Below are 19,826 nucleotides of genomic sequence, written 5' to 3'. Positions count from 1 at the left end.
ATTAAACAAAAAAATCATTCATGCTTAGTCCTCTATAAAACAGTAATAGCAGTGAAAAAGTTTCTCAGACTTAAAGTAGATGCTGAATAATAAGCCTTTCTCATTGTGAGCACTAACGGATGATATAAAAGCTAGCAGTTTTCACCACTGAGTGGCTGCCTTATAACTGTATATGAATGTTGTGCACATGAATAGCTATAGCCTGAGAACTTAAAAATATTCTTTATAAATGAGACAATAGGCTATGCATATGATCCTGCACTCTAAAAATCACTTTTGCAAAATCAAGAGTAAACCTTCTTGCCCTTAAAAAGAAGTTTTCAAGTTTCTGATGTTTTTTAAAAAAATACCTTTGCCAGATGGCTTGCTGACAACAGGTCTCCAGCCACAATCTGGCAGGAAAGCTAAATGCTTCAAGGTATGGTTCCACAGCAGCCTAAACTAACTACGATCAGCATTGCCATGCTGGTCCCAAAAGCAAAGCGGGCAGACACATACTTGCTTCCTTTTGGGGACAGCACTGGTACTACTGTAAGGGAGAGGATAGGACATGGACCAGGACTAGGGGAGATGAGACTGCAACACCACTGACTTAGGATGGCTTAATAAAATGCCATGGGACCATACTCTTTGTAGAGTTGAGGTCCTGCTTCCTTTGAAGATAAGGGCAAGATGGGACCAGATTTGCACCCTGAAAACATTCTCTCCATCTTTGAGCTTTTTCATTTCCCATCACACCATGTCTGTAATCTCCAAGATCTGCAGTCAAATGCCAGATTCCTCAGGCTCACACTGAGGAACGTGAGGCTCAGCTCATCTGAGGCATGTGGGCTCAGATCTGGTAAAAGTTAGCCATCTAAATCCTGTTGATCTGTTTCTTGGATTAGCTACTGATGATCACAGTCTGCATTTTAGCAGAAGCTGAGGGAGCAACACCAGCCCCACTAGCTCTGCTCCGAGCACTCATCTGAATCCAAGGTTGCGTTCCACCTTACCAAATCACAGCTTTGTCTCCAGTGAAGGACTGACAGGTGAGTTGTGCTTTAAAAGGCCATCAGGGCTTGTCTATCTGCAAGCTGATGTTACTATGAGGTACAGCCAATGGGCCAAAACTCGCAAGCACACGCTTACTTATGTGTGCTGGCAGAGCCACCCTCTATACTGAAATAAATTCTAAGACCCATTTGCTAATATCATGGATGGGAAGGGCAAAGAGAGGTGGAATTAATAGAAGAGGGTAAGTAAAAACATAGGAGAGCGTAAGAAATATGTCAAAGGTAATCAGGCTGTTTGTTGTGCTTTACAGGACCCGTGTCATGCTAGATACTTGTTGCTCTGTGCTCTGTTACAGGCAAAGATATAAACTCTGCTCTGTTGCAGTCCGTATCAACCATCCCTGGAGACAGGCTTCTCCCGATAGAACTGCAAGCACAGGTTAGCCTTAGGTTTTGGGTCCCTTTTCTTTTTAAACAATTTTCACCCTCAAAATCAGGGCAGGTAAATCCAGGCACAGCAGCTGATGCCAATTGTCACACGGTGACAACATTGCCAGGGAAAGGCTCTGTGCAAGTCCTGACACTTGTGATACGTGACCGCGTAAATTATGCGCTCTGCTGATCTCAGCAGGCCACGGGCAGTTTTTAAGAAGTGAGCACAGGCACTAGCAGTCAGCTGGTCAGAGGCGATGGCTCAGCTCTGTGGATTGGGGTCAGGATGGTTTTTGATGCTGCAATATATCTTAAAGCAGCAGTTCCAGGGAGGTAATGTGCTGACTACAAGACTCTATTATTATTTTTTTCTTCTTCCAGCACCATATTTTCCTTTTCACAGATTCAGGCTCCCTCTGGTTGGTGGGAAGAGCTAAGTGTGATGTTGTTAATATATTATTGCCCAGGGTCCAGAAAAAGTTGTGAACCAGTCTCTGAGTTTGTGTGCTTGTCTGTATTGCTTGTTCACAGCCTGAAGATCATTCCACAACAGGGATCTTGTGCCCTGTGGAAGATTATGACTCTCCCAGGAAAAAGGGAAATCTTCAGGTGGTGAGAGGTGGGAAGGAGCTATACTGGGGTGTGGCAGGGCAGATGCACTTCCCACGAAATATTCCTTGTTTGAAGAATGAAGAAGGAAAATGTTGGCTGTGTATGTACATCCCGTGTCAGGATTTTCCAGCTCATGGTGTAAACCAGTGCTTGTTATCCTTGCTAGAGAAAGATGATTTAACCTTTCCAAAAAAAAAAAAAAAAAAAAAAATTGGATCACTAACTACTTTAAGGGTGGAGGAGAGAGACCAAAGATTGTTTAAGTGGTGTTGCCACAGTGGTCGACTTTTGTCAAATAAGATAAATTTGACTTTTCCTTAATTTTCCTTTTGTTTCTTTGTTTGATGGCATGCCTGAGAGCATAAATGTCTTCACTACAAAAAAATATTCCAGCTCTCTAGGTGGCCCCAGGGATGGCCCTGGGCCACAGCCTCGGAAATCTGGTGTTGTCTGCTCCCCACAGAAAGTCTCTGAGAAGCCTTCCTTGATTTTCTGCTCTCTCCCACCCTACTCTAGGGCTCTTTAACTGTCTGGCTGCTTCAGTGTGACATTTCAGTCCTGAAAGAATTCAGTCTTAAAGCCTCTCTCACCAGTTCATGGGAAGGTAATGTTGACTTCTGGAAACAGAATGAAATAAAGACCATCAGAGCAGTACTTCGATACTCCATGCTGGCTTTTGCAAGCACTGAACCTTTCCCCTGGGCATTCCCAACTACATGGAAACCTGCAGTGATTTTCAGGGCTTTGCATGCCTAGGACACTGGCAGCAGTTTCATGCAAAGCAAAAAAGCCCTTAGCAAATGCCACTACCCTTTGGGCTCTAGGAGGAGTCCTCGTTGGAATGGAGGCCCAAGAGCTCCTCAGACAAGCTGGTGAGACCATTTTCTTCCAGGGCTGCTATCAGCCGCGCTATTGTGGCCTTCTTCCCCTCCGACTGGATAAATCTGAGAAGCAGCTGATAGGCTTGCTCATATAGTCCTTCTCGGTCATATTCGAGGGCCAGGTTATCAATAACAGGATCACGCAGGGCACGGCAGTTCTTCTGCAAGGAGCGACCCACTTGCTTCCATTTCTTCGACACGAGCTTGGCAAATTTTTGATGGTCGTCTAGCGTGAGCGTTCTGTTGGCTTGAAGGGAACAGAGGGCAGTTAAAACACAGGGATTTCATGGCCGATGCGAGGCAGCCTGGGCCATTCCACAGTTTGCTCCGTGTGCTGTGGAGCACAGAGCCTACTCAGCGTCCACAGAGAGTGGAGCTGTTCTGTCTGTCCTCCAGTGTTTTAACACCAGGGCAGCGTTGCCGAGCCTAGAACAGAAGTGCGAGAGCAGTGAAGCTAAAGGGATCGGCCCCCGTGGGCAGGGTGTTGCACACAGATCTGTGCACTCTGAGGGCATTCCTCCACCACTGGAAAGAGAAAACCCATTTTACAAAACCAGCCAGATCATTGCTGTGATCAGCACTCAGCGCTGCCAGCTTGGTGCTGTAATTAATTGAGTCCCACATCTTAAAATTAATGAAATAGTATTACGTTAATTTATAACATTTTGCATAGGTGCCAGACCTCTCTCTTTTTCTTTGTGTGTGTGTGTGTGTATATCATATTTAATGGCTCTCCAGATTTTTTAATAGTTTTGCATACACAAGTTCAGCCACAAGAAAGAACATGAAGGGATTCGGATACTATTGCTGTTATGAGTGGACTTGACACAGCCTGTATGCACTCTGGTTCGCCCAGGATATTGGTTTGGGGCAAGTCTCACTGCTTAATGTCTCCCTGCTTTCTGTGTATGAGCTGGACATGTCCCATCAAGGTAGCCGGGATGCCCTGCCGCAGCAGAGAGTCGAGGATAGAGTTGGTCACACCACTCTGCATTTAGTCTGCAATCCCTGAGGGCAATGCTGACGCCTTGGGTGGCAAATTGTAGCTCGTGCTGGCACAGTTGACCTGCTGGCAGCCACCAGCCCCGGCGTGTCTGAGCTCCCCGCTTGGCTCACACTGTTGCCTTACTGAAATCCTGCCACAGCATCAGGCTATCTGGGCTTGGGGCACCCCCAAGCCTGGTGATGCCTGTTTTTCTCCCCTGGGATGGCACAGCCTTGTGATTTGCCAAAGCTCATTTTTCTTTTGGACGCCCTCTTGCTTGTTTCAGCCTCCTCCCAGCCTTTCAAGAGCACCTCGCAAGGCCTTTCTGACCAAGTCCCCTGAACTAAGCATCCTCTGCTGAGCCTCAAAATACTGAAACGCAAGCAGGAGCTCTCTCCTCAGCTGTTTAGCACTGCGGGCTGTATACACGGCTTAAGCACACTTAGAAAAGATCAAGCTGGTTTCTGTAGTAACCCTCCCTGGCAGAAACCCCGGTCTGATCCAACCACTGCTTTTATCCCTATGCTCTGACCTCAGCCAAGTGACATGGAGGAAAAGAAAACTGCTCTGTATTCTTCCTTCAGCATTAAGGAGTTTTGAAATGTGAGGAACCTGGAAGGGACACAGTCTCTGAAGCATCTGGTTCTGCTCCACCTCAGAAAGAAAATAGGCTGAGGCCTAATCTGAAACACTATGGCAATAACCTGGTACTATCATAATTCCCTCAGAATTTCTTGACTTATGTGAGGTAGATCCTATTACACAGTCACCTTAATCCTCCTCCCTTCTGGCCTTTGAGGCAAGGAAAACCAAGGACTCTGATGGCTCAGTCCTAGCTACTCACCAAACTGTTGTTCCTGAAAGATGAAGGTGACTTCTGGGGAAGGCAGGGAGCTGCCTTGAGAAGAATAAGGTAGAGACGGGGAGTTCAAAGACATGCAATCTTTTGCAGCCATATTGTTGTTGATGTTCTGGTGAAGAACAAGGCTCTTGAGACACTCCTCCAGCTCTGTGATTTCCTCGTCCCTCAGGCGGTCAGGCTGTAACGCAAACAGTGTCAGTGGTTTGTGCCAGGCTCACCATCTCACAAAGCCATAGATGCTTTGCTGGAAGGCATGTTTTTAGTGCAGCTTAAGATGATGATGTCAAGAGAGGACCAATGAGACTCCTACAGCTCGCGCTGTAAACTTGTCAAATGAGATAATCTAATGGAGTTCTTCTGGCCAGGAGTCGGTGATGTGATATGGAATAGGCAGTCTTCCTCTTGTTTTTTTCACATGCATCAATGACTGCTTACAAGTTGCAGGAAACTGCTAATAGTCGGTTATTTTCAGCAGCCCTCTCTAAGAATTAGGGTGCACCACGGTCAGTGTGGCGTCTCTGATTTACTCCACGTGAGGATCAGACCCAGCAAATAGGGTGACCTGATCTAACAACTCATGGCCACCAAAGCAGGCAGCTCCTGCTGCCTCCTTTCTCTCTGGCTGCCCCCTCCATTACCTAATTTTTGCTGTTCCTAACACTTCTTGGATCCTCCCTGAGCCAGCTTTTCTCACTAACCAGAAGAAAACTAACCCAACCTCCCAAAAACAGGTAGTGAGAAAGGGGCTGGTACCTAGCACTGTCCTCAGCCAGTGACCGCCATGCCATCTTGTGATCTTTCTGACTGTTGCATCATTAGGCAGAGGTCAGACTGAGTCCGTTTTGGGGAACAGAGAATAAGCCCGTCTCCTTTGGCCAGTCAGCTAATTCAGCAGAGGAAGGGAGCAGCAGGCAGAAGTTGACAGGGTATGTGATATCACATGTTGCTCAGTTTCGGGCTGAAAGGTTTTCATTTTGTTTCATTCTCTGTGCTTGCAGAAAAGCAACCTGCCAAAATGTGCTCTTGTGCCTAGCCTTCCCTGGTAGCCAATGGCTACCTGTTTCTCAGGACCATCAAGCGGGAACCCAAGATGTGAGGTATTGTTAATTCTGGGAGAAACAAAGATCTGAAGGGCAGCTAGAAAGAGAGGAGAAAGGCAAACAGCTTAATCATGTCAAGTATGTTGTTTTGTGGTGAGATGACAAGATCCCACTGTTGTTGCTAGCAGGATTAGAGAGCCAGTGCCAAAGTGTGAGATGAGTTAGACATTAGATGTTGCCCTGAGAGAGCCTTTGCCTCCGGAATGGCAGCTGCCTCCTGCCGGCAGCAGATGCTCTACGTCCCCACTTTGTCACAAGTTGTTGGCATAAGGTGCAGGGTGTTTGCACTTGCACTCACTTGTAGGTGCAGTTACCACTGCAACTCTCGGAGTGGGGAGGAAGGTGCCAGGTAGTGACTGTTCCACCCCAGACTGCCCTCTCCTCCGCCTGGCTCACAGGAGTAACAAGGCACTCTTGCTTGGGTCTCGCTGACACCTTCTGCCAGAGGGGCAGGATGATAATTCCTCATCTTAGGGGTGACATCAGCACTAATTGTTAAGCACAGAGAGTTCAGTGGTTTAGCAGAATTTCTGTAGGCTATTTTAGGAATTTCTGTGGCTGTTTCAGAAAAGTGCCCAGGTCTTTTCTGGGGAAGAGCAGGGCTGTTTCTCCATGATACAGTTGAGAGCTGAAGGACAGAGAAGCTGACAACCCAGTACACGGCAGCAGCAGAGCAGGACCCGCTCTCCTAAGTCCTCTGCTACGGTGCTTCACTGCTGCCTGGCCTCCCTCCCTCTCCCATTCACCTTTTCTTTGTAGATGCACTCTAGGCAGCGGTCCTCATCCTTCAGCATGTTGTCAAGGTGCTCGCTGCCAGCCTTCAGCTCCATTTCGAGAGGCACCGTGCTCATGGCCAGGGAGAGCTGCAGGTGATTCTGGAGAGACTCCTGGAGCGCTCCCTCCCGGTAGCTCTGCAGGAAGCGGCGGCAGTTCTCCTGCTTGCAGAACTTGAGCTGGATTATCAGGTGTGGGTGGCTGCAGTGCACTTTGAGCATGTCCACACCATTCAGGCTGCCGGTGGAGTCTGGCAGGGAGAAGTGAGCAGAGTCACTATCCAGGCATGAGAGAGACAACCCAGACCCACTCCCATCCACCACCAAGCCTGCAATGGGGTAGCGTGTGAATTGTCTTCTCTCTGCGATAAAATCTTCTGGGATGAAAAACCTGTATGCAAAACCAAGAGGAAAGGATTAAGTTTTTGCTGCCCTGAATCCCCATGAAGTGTGGTATCCACCTGAATGGAAGCTGCTGGGTACCACAGCCCAGGTAATCATCCCAAAACATAATTTGGGGGAGGTTTTAAGTTCTGGTTCATAAACAAAGGGGGTGGTTTAGTCCCTGCAACTGAGAAAGACCCTCTAACTGTATTGTAAAGTGCGCTATGCAAACGAGTGCTGTGAGGCAGGAGCAATGGCGGAGCTGGATCAGTGCTGCGCACAGCTCGGTTGCTCACGTCCGCGCTAAGCACATGGCTGCAAAGTACAGAATTTGTCCTCATCCCTGCTAAATCCCACACGGGCCAATGCTGCGGTTTGCAGCAGCCAGTATCTTTGCTCATGATTCCAATTCTAGGAGAGAAATGGTTACGTTAAACCAGTGAGACAACTGTGAAATCCAGCCATGAATTAGCTAGATCTGACCTCTGGGGAGATGAAAAAGGGAGTTCGCCCCAGAGGGCTTGGCCGCTAGGACCAGCTCCCTCTTAGGGGTCTGCGTGTCAGCTCCTAGCTTCAGCCCCAGCTCCTCTAACCAGCACTGGAGACACTTTGTCAGAAAGGGGGTCCCAGCAGCTCCCTTCTGGGACATGCAGCTTCGGACAGACATAGCTGTTCTGTTAGCAGAGAGGAGATGAAAATGGATTGGTTCATTTATAGGCAGTGAGGGAAAAAAATGTGGAATTCCCCTAGGGAATAAGAAAAAAAAATCTCAGAAGTCTTGGAAAAATGAAATAGAAACATAGCCAGGTCAATCAAAACATCTGATTTGAACAGCTCGGAAAAGTTTTGTTTCGATTGGGGATTATTAGGTGAGTAATATGAAAGGAAATACTGAAGGCAAATTGTTTAACATCGAAAACCCAAAAAGCCAGGTGTCAAGTAACAAAACTGGCTGCTTCAGAAGTTCAGAATAAAATAAAAATTCCCCAAACAAAAAGATCTGGTGAAATGACCCCTGTTTCAGAGTGTTTTGTTGCAGCAAAGTATATACTTTTCATCAGAAGAAAGCTTTAGGAATATACTTGTATGTAACTAAGAGCTTTCACTGTTATCTGGAATGAAACACCTGGAACAAGATACTATTGCTCATATTATTGGTTTCGCAAGGGCTCTGTGATTAACTGAATATATAAACCACACTGCTTGGCAGCACAGCAGAGTTTTATAGATGAAAATGCACAGTTCAGCTCAGTGCTCGGTCAGATTTCAGTCCCTGTGACTGGAAAATCACAAGTCCTTGTGATTTTATGCAGTGACAAAGGTCTCAGGGAGACCACCAGTCCCTCCCCATCGCCCTGACTGCAGTTCTGGCTGGCTCCGAGCTTTCAGCAGTCCACACTGATGGCACAGGCTAGACCCAGCGACACAGCTGGAATTTAGGTCGCTTGAGATTGGGCCTGGATTCTTTTAAGCCGTTTTACACCAAGAAATAATTCACAGTAAAATCTAAGCAGGGACAAGGCAGGGATGTACTCTCTAATTAATACCAGTGCTGGGGGAGCACGAGAAGAACAGGCAACAGAAAGTGGTCAGGCCTTCATTCTTCCTTCTGCCAGCTAAGCTGAATTTTGATTAGCTGTGCATATTGACCTTGTCTCCACAGGGATTTTACATGACGATGACAAAAATAAAAATATGTGTTTTTCTATTTTTGCAGCAGCAGAGGCCTGTGGAAGGTAAAATGGAGATACACGAGGGGGTGCCGGAGCTCTGCCGGCGCTGGACCCTCGGGAAGGACCACGGAGGACAAGGAACAGTGCAGTTGCTAGCAGGGTTGTACCGTTTCCAAACCCAAATTCATCTCTTTGCCTGCTGTTGCACAGGTCTATATGGATGTTCCAGCTCAGATTGGCTCTAAAACAGGTATTTTTTAAAAAACCTACTTCACTGCATATTTGGACGTGCGAGGAGAATCCCAGGGCAAAGGAGACCTGCGTGCACCACATTAGCCAGGATTAGTGACTTAGCATTTAAGAGTATGTGATCTAACAGTGTCTTTACAGGGTTTACAGAGTTCTGGTTGCATCAGAAAGTCTAGTTCAGATCAAATGGGTAAGTGGGACATGGGGATAAGAGCTAGGAGAGGCATTTTAATTGACTGCTGCTGATCAGAAAGGTCCTTTTGTTTTTATTGCTTCCTTCACGCTTTGTTTCTCCTGAGGGCTGATTAAACAAAAGCTTGCATAAGAGAGGGGTGGGGAGAGAAAAGCTGTAAAAACATGGAAACCTTTATGAACGGAATACACTACAGCTGAAACGCCACCTCAAAAGAGAGGACTTTGTACTCGTTTCTTTATGGGACTTTCAACAACTTCAGTTTTCAGTTCCTTTTTAGGTCTGAATGAGCAGGGTAGGATTTAGCACTGTTGGTGGGCTTTTCTTTAAATGTGTGAACAGATATGAATCTGTCCCGGTGACACAAAGCAGGCATAAATGGGGCCTAATTAGACAACTGTGTTGGGCCTCCTGCTGCTGCACACCTTTGGATGAAGCTGTAAAATGAGCTGGCCTGTATGGGATGAACTGACAAACTTTGCTATACTGATGATTGTCAGAAGTTGTTACGGTATAGCTACACAAACCTAATTAAACAATATAGGCTCAGGTGCATGACAAGTAAAGAACACCGTGATAGCCATTCCAGGTAAATGTAATAACCTCTTCAAATTACTATTATTCTGCAGTCGGCTTGGTGCAAGAGTGGACAGAGAAATGGATAGTTTTGTGGCTATTTGTATCTCAGATCCTCTTTTGATGTAAACAGGGTTAAGTACAACTGAAGCCTAATGTAATCGTGCCTGTTTATTATTGGAAAAGAACTTCCAATTGATTGGCTATCACTCATTTTGAAAATAGGGTTCTCCAAGAAGAAATCGTGTTTCTCTGGCGGTATTAAGACAGAAATTAAATATTTTTCATACCAGTTACAATCTTTTCCCCCTCACATAAATGGGATTCACAAGCATTCACAAAATAGGATACTTTGTAGGATAATTCAAGTTGGAAGGAACCTCAGGAAGCCTCTAGCCCAACCTCCCATGCGTAGCAGTCAACTCAGAGGTCAGACCAGGCTGCACAGGGCTTTATCCAGGCTGGTCTTGAAAACCTCCAAGGATGGAGACTGCACGGTCTCTCTGGACAAATGCTTGGCTGTCCTCATGGGGAAGAAGTTTTTCCTTACATCTGCTGTGACCCCTCTTGTTTCAGTTTATGCCTGGTGTCTCTCATCCTCCCACCATGCACCACTGTGAAGAGCCTGGCTCTGTCCTGCTGACCTCCTCAGAAGTACTCGCTGGCTGCTCTCAGCTACCCCCGAAGCTGTCTCTTCTCCAGGCTGAACGAGCCCAGCTCCCTCAGCCTCTCCTCACAGGCCAGGTGCTCCAGCCTCCGACCATTGTGGTGGCTCTCTGCTGAGCTTGCTCTGCTCTATCAATGTCTTTCCTATACTGGAGGGCCCAAAGCTGGATGCAAAATTCTAGATGTGGTCTAAAGAGCGCTGAGCAGAGGGGGATAATCACTTCCCTCGATCTACTGGCTGCTAACACAGCCTGGGATACTGTTGTCTGTCAGGGCACACAGCTGGTTCATGTTCACCTTGCTATGTACCACGATCTCCAGGCTGTTTTCACCAGAGCAGCTCTCCAGCTGGTCCATCCCCAGCCTGTATTGTTGCAGGGGGTTCTTGCCTCCCAGACACAGGACTTTGCATTCGTCTTTGCTGAGTTTCATAAGGTCCCTGTTGGCTCATTCCTCCAGCTTGCCTAGGTCTCTCTGAATGGCAGCCCTGTCCTTGACCGTGTCTACTTGTGCCCCCAGTTGGGTGTCATCTGCAAATGTGACAAGAATGTAGTGACTTGCAGTCTCACTTTGAAGAGAGATTCTAATCTCTCTACACAAGACAGTTTTGCTACACAAGGGTTTTGCTTCCTGATTTGGTAGCCCTACCAGGCAGTGTGGTCACCTGAGCGCAACACTAAGACAGATGTCTCTGAGCATCAATCCCGATGCTGAAAACTACAGGGTTGCTGATAATGAAAAGTCTTCTGTTTTTCCTCTTTTTGTCACTTCATCTCCCACTCACCCCATGGCTCGCAAGCCAAGAGGCTGTGTGAGACTGCAGTTTGGGATGGAAGAATGGTCTCTGTGTAAAGGCAGAAACCTCTTAAGCATTAACTGATTGTAGATCCTCTGAGAGTATTCTATGTATCCTTTGAAGGTATTAATGTGCACAATGTGTGACTTATGCAGAACCCTGAGAGCAGAGAGGAAACCTTCTCATGGCTGTAACCCATCCAGATGGATTAGTAATTCCCTGCCCAGGAAAATGGGCACACAGCTGAGCAGAATCGAGGGTTACAACAGTGTTCACCTTAGCAGGTATACCTGCTCATTAGCTGAAGCGCAATAGCTGACAACATACATGCTGGTAACTTGTCTCAGTTGCAAGGGAGAGCATAAATGACAGTGAAGGTTTTGCACCCAGTTATGTGCCCAAACTCAAATCACAGCTTGAACCTCAGGGCTCCATTGAAACTGTGGAAGCAATGGACTAGGACACACAAAATCATGGTCATTCTATCTCCTAGGTACAGCCTGCATTTGTGAAGCTGACCCCCCTGCAGTGAGCACCAGGCTTCCTTACCAGTCAATGTGGGCTTAAAGAAAGGCATGGCATTGCTGTGTGAAGAGGTAAGACAATTCCGTTCAGTGTGACAAAATATCAGAGAGGACGGGTACCTGCTAATGCCAGCTTGAGAGCCTTGAAGATGCTAGGTTTCTTCTGGGAGCTTTCATAAAGAGAAGGCAGAGCAATAGTCTTGCATGTCGACTGGAGAAAGAGATAAGCACTGCCAATCCAAGGAGTGGAGCTGCCTGCCATCTTCAGCACCCTACAAAATCACAGAGGTGAGTTGAGACCACAGTGAAAATGGACCAATGCCAGGTAAGCATAGCAAACACTAAGCATAAGCATGATAGGATTACAGGAATTTACCCTTATTTTCTAGAGGAGGTGGTAATATTGTTAAAGCAAGTGTAACCTTTAAGGAGTTTACTGTTATTCTGTAAAGCACAGCACGATGGGACACGGTGTCCCAAAGACTTGGCAGCTCACAAAGCTCTGCATTCATTTTCGGTCGGAGTCCATTTGTTTCTAGTCCAGAGACACTCTGAAGCAAAGAGTTTTGGCCCTTGTGCCTCCGACTGCACGGCTGAGCTGGCGGAGTTTGAAGGTACATGTTGGGGGTGCTCCAAGGAGCACCCAGCAGTCCTGGTGCTGGCATGTTCACACAAACTGCACCCTAGTGCAGGCAGAGGCCTTTTGCCTGAGGTCCTGGTCTCCTGACTGTCCTTGCTAAAGGGTACATTGCAGTGCCCCGTGGCTCCCCTGCTGTCCACATGCCTGCATGGGAAGGAGAGGTGGACACCTGAGGTGCACAGCCTAATTTCTCCCCAATGCAGTCAGGACGCAGCCAGGATATACTCTGGGACCAAGGACTGTAGAAAGCAAATTGAAAGTTGATTTCCATGGGACTGAGTATCAAAAAGAAGGTGTATCAGATCTCTCTAGACTCATCTGCAGCATCAGTAACCTCCATGGCCACTGAAAGCATCTTGCACTCTGACAGTGCCCCATGGCTTGGGGTTTAGGAAAGTGCTGTCTATTTTGGCTAACAAGGCTAGCTTAAACAAGCCTGAGCTGTCTTTGCCAGAGGACACAGCTGAATAGAGGTTGCAAGATTTATTCCTTCCTAACCTCCATCCTGCTGGCCCATGCTGAAATCTCCATTCAGGGATACTACTGTCTTCATACTGTTGAAAAAGAAACTCCTTATCAGCAGATCTACCAAACTTTTGGTAAGCATGCATGTGCTCCAGAGAGTCAAAACCTGCCTTCCCAGCAAAACTAATCCATGTCAGCAAGATGCAGAGCCTCCAAAATCTTTAAAGCTAGGGCATGGCATGAAAAATGACACAGGGAGACTGATGCAAACCATAAAGATCCCAAGCAGGAACCAGCACAAACTGCACTGCAGAGCTGCTGACACATGCAACCCCAATGCAGCAGGGCCTTATGAGCCTCATGCAGGCAGGAAATCTCATAATTTCTCTCCATCAGTGTCAGCCATGATCTCCTAACCTGCTCCTAATAAAGCAGAGGAGGTTGTACAGCCAGATGCTGCCCCCTCAAGTCACACGGGGCTCAGCAGGGCTGCCTTTTCCAGGCGCTGGCACTGTGGGCCTTGACCAGTCCTGAGGCCATGGGCTCAGAGGGGATAGGGGAGCAGTTTTGGCAGCCCAGCCCTTTGCACAGGTCATTGGACAAGCCATGAGCTTTCCATCTGGGACTCTGACTCTGCGCTGGTGGCGTTTGACTCATGAACCAGGATGGTCAGGGCTGTCTCTTCGCATTACATACTAGTTCATTCATTAGTCCTCTTCCACCGCTGGCCTTTTACAGCAAACCATCTGAAAAGACAGTCCATCCACATCTTTATTCTCACTGTGCCTGTACCTGGCTGGCCAGCTAATGCAACGCTTACATCTGCTGCGATTGCAGCTGCACCCAACTTGGCTCCCAAGGCAAAGGCAAACCAAAGAGCCCCCCAGACTATAAAAACTAAGAATGGGAAAGCTGTATTAGATCGGGCAATGCAGGACTGAGGCTGCAGCTATCAGGGAGCACATATCTGACAGCAGCAGCAGACAGGCACAGGCACCTCTTGTTTTTGCTGTGCACACAAGCTGTTTACACGTGTGTGAGCTGGTCGGTGCAAGCCCCTGGAGCTGCTCCCACGCAGCGCTGCGCTGGGAGCCGTTCCGTGACATCACGGCGACGAGTGATTTGGGGCTTTTGGCCCTGCTGCAGGCCCAAGTCCTGCCCACTCTTCCTGACTACTTGCTTACACCTCTGTCACACCATCAGCTTCTTCCCCTCAGGGCAGCCCTTCCTTCCTGCTTTCTGCCCTGTTACTTAAAGCCAGCAGCCTTGGCGACTGGGCAACGGCCTGATGCAGTCCGACCGCTGGCCGTGGCGCTGGGTCCCCCTCTTCCTCTGTCTCTTAGACTGCAGGTGTGAAGGTGTCCATCTTTGGTCACCACGGACTGCCACACCTACAAGGATGACTTCCAAAGGATACGATGTCCTCCAGATGATAGCTGGCCCTAGGGACCATTTTGTCCTCTGCGGCATGGTCAAAAAGGGCTCTGTGATGTATGATCCACCCTGATTAGTAAATGAAACTCATCAGGGCAAAAGACTGTTTTCTAACTATAAGCTTCTTGCCTAGCCCTTGGAGCCTTTTACTTGTTTGGGAAATACAGGAAATTACCAGTGAATCATAAACTTCACAGTGAAAGGAGCTCGAGGAGAGCCTGTGGGATGCAGGAGTGTGCGTCCCCAGGCGGCGCTCGCACAGGCCCTCCCGAGCGGATCCCGTAAAGAAGAAAGAGGAAGACGTGCTGTCGTTGCCACGTCCAGGTCTGGTCCAAGTTGCCCAAACACTGCAAAGTTTTTCACGTGGGTACCCATCTCCTGGTGTCTCACAACAGGAGGGTAAAGGAAATCCGAGAAACGTCGTAGAGAGCTAAAGACGTAGAGGAAGTTTTAACCCGCAGAACAGTCCATCATCTTTTCCCGTGCAAACACCTGAGCGGCCAGGCCGCGCTGTGAGGCAGACGGCGTGCAGGTGCCCCGCTGTCCTTGGCGCTGCCCGCACCGGCTGGACTCTGGTGGCCGCCAGCCGTCCCCTTGCTGGCTGGGCTTAGTAGCGCTGGGACGCCTGGCTGGTGCACGCACAAGGTGAGGTGAGGAGCCCTTTGCGGCGAAGCCGGGGTGGACACGAGTGTTTTCCAGAGACTTCGGCGCCGTCCCGTTCCTGCTCGGGTCCGTCGGCCCGTCGCCTTGCGCAGCGGCGCATCCAAAAGCAGCGAGCAGGACGTAACGCTCCTGACGGCCGCCGCCGCCTCCTCGGGCCAAGCTCGGCGCGCCGCCCTGCCGCGCAGCCCCTGCGCCGGCCCGTCGCTGAGGGCGGGCTGCGCTCATCGCAGGGATGAGGAGTCGCTGCGAGCAGCCCGGCCCGCGGCGCAGCGCCGCCGCCGGGGACGGCCCCGGTCCCAGTCCCGGCCCCGGCCCCGGCCCGGCAGCGCCCCGCCGGGGGAGCCGCGCCCCGCTCCGCCGCCCCCCCCGCGGCCGGGACCGACCGACCGACCTGCCGCCCCGCCGCCCCCCGCCCGCGCCCCGCCGCGCCGGTACCTGCTGCCGCGGCCCCTCGCGGCCTCGGCGCCGCCGCTTCCGCCTCTGCGCGCCCGCCGCCTCCCCGCCCCGCGCCGCCGCCGCCGCCGCCCCGCGCCGGGCCCGGCGCTGCCCCGCGGGCAGGGGCCAAGCGCCGGTCTGAAAAAGAAACCGAAAAACCGGGGCAGGGGGCGCGGCGAGGGCGGCGCCCCGCTTCGTCCCCTCCGAAGGAGGACGGACGGCCGCGCGCCTCGGAAACGGCTCTGCTTCTCTCCCGTCTGTTTGTCTTGCCCGCAAGCCCCCCGGTGCCGCCCCGCGGCCCCTGCCCGCTGCCCTCCGCGGCCCCTGCCCGCTGCCCCCTACCCCCCGCGGCCCTGCCCGCTGCCCCCCACCCCCCCGCGGCCCTGCCCGCTGCCCCCACGCCCCGCGCGGCCTCCTCGGGGCCCGGCGGGCTGCCGGCGGCTGTGGCGCCGCCGCTCGCGCGGGCTCTCGCGCTCCGCCGGTGGAGGCTCCCGGCCTTGGCCTCGCCAGGCCCCTGCCCCTAGCGCGGCTGCCTTTTCCGTGACCGTCTGCCGCTTCTTTGAGGTCTCTTGCCATCCGTCCCTCCGTCCGTCCGCCCCAAAAGTTGTGAGCGCGACGCTTCCAATCCGCCCTGCTTTCCCCCGAGGCTGGCAGGCGCCGGCGCCAGGGGCGAGGCCAGCGGAGAGGGGGCACGCGGCCTGCGAGGAGGCCTCAGCGTGTCTCGCCTCGTCCTTGAGGTCCGCGGGTGCGCGAGCGCGGCGGGACGAGGCGGAGGCGGCCGAAGGAAGGCGCAGGGAGCCCGGCGCCCAGCACGGCTCGCGGCCGAGGGGACTGCGGCCCATCCGAGCCGGCACAGAGCAGCGCGGCGCCGAGTTTGCCCCACGGGTAAGGACGCCCTGGCTCATCCCCGCGGCCCTTAGAGGAGCGGTAAGGTGATATGTGCCAGTATAGCTGCTGGCACCGTTCCTTGCTGCGATTCCTGCTTTTTTTGTGAATTCCGTGTTTTGATTTAGTCTTTATTGCAGTCATACCTGATCGTTCTCCGCACCCCTTTCTTAGCCCAGTAAAGCCGTTAACCGCAGCGTGCCCCTCTGAGGAGCAGACACCTGCAGAGAATAAAGTAACTTTTTCAGAGTCAGTTAGCGGCTCTGGGACGGTTAAAGCAAGGAGCCAAATTTGGACCCGCAGCATTGAACTGCAGGTATCAGCCGCCTGGCGTTCGTGTAGTCTGGCTGCTCTGGGAGCGGGGGACGAGGGCAGCGGCCTCATTTGTGCCCAGCTCCCAGAGGGACGGGGTGGATCGCCGGGCCGGATTTGGTGCCCGCCTGCTAGCTGCGGTCGCTTGGGTCTGGAGTTGGTTTGTACTAACCCTTTGGGGAACAAACTTTGCACAAGAGCGGAAAGCATTGTCAAAAATTTCATTTATATATACACATATGTGGATGCACATATATGGATATATAGTTAATGCTGTTTTACAATAGCAATATTTGAACAATATAAACTCATTTCTTTGCCGAAGGAAAAACGTAACTGAAATCAATCACCGAAGGGGTTAAAACCAGGCTGGCTGTCCCGGGCGCTCGCATTTACAGAGTCAGGCCCTGACGGTGTGCAGCATCTGCCGTCCTGTCCCCATTACCAGGCTGTTAGTGTGGTCAGGCCCAGCTGGCAGATTGGCAGATTAAAAGGCAACTCACGTACCTAAGGTTAATAGTGTTAAATGCTCGCTAGGGTCGACCCCAGCAGTCCCAAACTTTCCCTACGGGAGACGAGCCTGGATGAGCGTGGCCCCAGTGGCTCCGAGAGCCGGCTGCAAACCACCGGGGAGCTGCTCCGGGGACCGTCGTCTATTAGCGTCGCACATGTATTTTCGCCTTGAAGCTGACCCGTTCGCTGTTTTAGTGAGGAGGGGGAAAAGGAAGCAGTAGGTGATGCCCAGGTTTCTCGTCCGCTCCCCCTTGCTGAGCGCGCGCTTTCGGGGTGCGTCCCACGCGGCAAACGTGGCGTGCTCGGCTGGCGCTTCACCCGCTCGGGGAGGCAGCGTGGCCGCTCGGCAGAGGACCGGCTCTGGCTCCGCACCCCCTCGCTCCTGCCGGGACCCCGCCGAGCCCTGCAGCTCCCGGCCTGCCGCGGCCGGGGGAGGGCCTGTGGGAAGCGACGGGGCAGGGGGTTTAGGTAACGGCCAGGGGGGCAGCTGGTGGGGGGGGCGCTGAACACGGGGAAGAGCGGGACGATGCTCGGTGTATTCCCATAAAGGTTGTCGGGGCGTCTCAGCTCCCGCGCCGCCGGCAGGGAGGGAGCCTCTCTCTCTCGGGCTGCTATTTTCGGCGTCTGCTCCGCTCCTCCCTCCGGGCGCAGCCAGCGCCGGGGCTCGGGCGGGCCCGGGAGCGCGGCGAGGAGGAAGGGCTGCGCTCCGAGAGGTACGCCGAGCCCCCACGCGCTCGCCCCTGCCCGCTTCCCCTCCGGGCCGAGGGCCGCGGCAGCCGGCAGCACCTCCGGGGCACTCCGGGGCACCCCGGGGCGGCAGGCGGAGGGGCGGCAGGCGGAGGGCCGGAGCGTCGCGGAGGGCTTCCCGGCCCGCACGCAGCCCACCGGGGAGGGACGCGGCCCAACGCCTCGCCTGCCTACCGCCCGGCAGCGCCTTTTCCTGTTTTGGCTGCCCGGCCGCTCGCTTGCTCTGAGCCTGCGCCTCCCTTTGGCAGCAGCGTTTGCTTCCTTGGGCCCCGGCGCGCAGAGAGCTGACAAAGCTCGGTGCAGTCACGAGGTTCGTAGCGGGAGGAGATCCGCGACGGCTCGCGTGAGCCTGTCCAAACCGAGCTGTCCTTAACAGCGCGGAGACCCGAGATGGACCCAAGCCAACCCGTTGCATTCGCAGACCGCTGACTCAAAGCCATGCAATAACTTAAAATAACACTAACTATTTTTCCTTTCTGCCGTCCCTCCTGCCATCAGGCTGTATTTTTAAGCTTTTCCAAGCAATCACCAGGGCTAGGAACGCATTTCATATTTTCAAAGGGAATCGAACTTCTTTACACAGGACTCCAAGTGTTGGGGCTTTAAGGAAAAATACTGTAATGAAAATGACGGGAGTTGGACATGTGAGATTTGGTTTGGGGTATTTTGGCAAATATGTATTAGAGACTGTATTGAAAGCAGCTAAAATTAGAAGAGCAGGGTCCAGGCGATCAAGGTGATTGTCAGAGAAAATGCCAAAAAAAAAAAAAGAAGAAGGAAGTTCCCAGGAAGGAAGCAGGATCATATTGCATGGCAGTTCTAGCTAAGCAGTGGGTGGAAAGGGGGTTATCAGCAGATAGGGTAGGAGATAAGATAGTATAGCTGCTATGCTACGGCCACCTCCCATTCAAAATAATGAGTCACACTGCAAAACAGTGTATTTTGAAAAAATGTGCAGTCATCTTCCACTCTTTATTTCGCTTTTTGCCTCTCTAATCTGAACTTGCTTCGTGTTTTGCAAATTTTCCCCTACTCCGAGAATATCTAGAAGTGTATGTTTTGGTTTAAATGACAGGTGAGATGCTGAGATAATGCTGTGACTCCAGGACCTGGGGCTTCAAGAGCCAAAGGGCATGCTATGACATTCATAGTAGGATTGTGAGACATGGCTCTTTCTATAGTGCTAGTCTAGAAAGGGAGATGTTTGCAGACTTTAAAGGTCTCTCATTTTTAAATCCCCCATTTGCTTATGGAAAGATTGAAAAAATATGTAATGTTAGTATTTTTATTTGTACAGAAATCTAGAATGTGGATGCAACACATCTTAGATGAAAGAAGATTAATGAAAATGATGCATAATGTTATGATGCTACAAACCTCAGACTTCTTCCCATGTGGTTATTCCTTTGCATCATAACTCACATCAAAGGTCAATCAAAATATACTTTTCAGTTTCCAAATCTGACATGTATAAATGTAATTGGTAAATAGTGGAGTCACAACAATAAAACATTTCTTTCAAACTGCCACATCTTATAACAGGCAAGGACCGCTCTCATTTAGCTGCCAGTTTCTACCACAAGCTTTTGGTTTCAGAGTCACTAAAAACTGAATGTGTAGCATTAAGTTTTCTGTGCAGAGGTTCTATTTGCAAAGAAGTTTCTTTCCACAGTTTGAGAAATTCACCTCCAGCTTTGAATACCAGTGCAGCACTACTAGAAAATTTCCTTGCATTTTTATTACTCAGAATAGCAAAAGCAGGCTTCAGGAAAGCAAGTTTCTTCCAAAGCTCTCTTCCAAAGATCTTTCATCTATGACATCGGTAATTCTTGAAAAGTGTCATCCAGCTTCATAGGCTTGACCGGAAAAATGTGCAAAATAATTGGCCAATAGATTTTCCCCATTTTTGTGTCAAATTTCAAAATTTGGTGAAATTTCAGTTTTTAAAATCTCCTCTGTGATTTGGTCACATTGATTTGATCTGGTAAATAAATCCTAATGCCTCTCTCTCTCTTTTTTTGGAACAGGGAT

At 50.7% G+C, this 19,826-nt stretch overlaps 1 protein-coding gene across 1 annotated transcript; it reads right to left on the bottom strand.

The window, feature by feature from the left end:
* Positions 1-2,746: 2,746 nt before the first annotated feature.
* TRADD (TNFRSF1A associated via death domain) lies at positions 2,747-15,352 on the bottom strand. Its single transcript, XM_067302649.1, has 5 exons — positions 15,339-15,352; positions 11,822-11,973; positions 6,614-6,891; positions 4,750-4,945; positions 2,747-3,167 (listed from the first exon to the last, which is right to left on the bottom strand). Exons 2-5 carry the CDS (start codon positions 11,961-11,963, stop codon positions 2,860-2,862), a joined length of 924 nt encoding a protein of 307 aa, XP_067158750.1. The 5' UTR covers positions 11,964-11,973; positions 15,339-15,352; the 3' UTR covers positions 2,747-2,859.
* Between the last annotated feature and the right edge of the window lie 4,474 nt (positions 15,353-19,826).

The sequence above is a fragment of the Apteryx mantelli genome, chromosome 10, assembly GCF_036417845.1.
Source record: "Apteryx mantelli isolate bAptMan1 chromosome 10, bAptMan1.hap1, whole genome shotgun sequence".
In the NCBI taxonomy this organism is placed as follows: domain Eukaryota; kingdom Metazoa; phylum Chordata; class Aves; order Apterygiformes; family Apterygidae; genus Apteryx; species Apteryx mantelli.
Note: the sequence above shows the minus strand (reverse complement) of the source record. Positions and strands in the feature narration are given on the sequence as shown.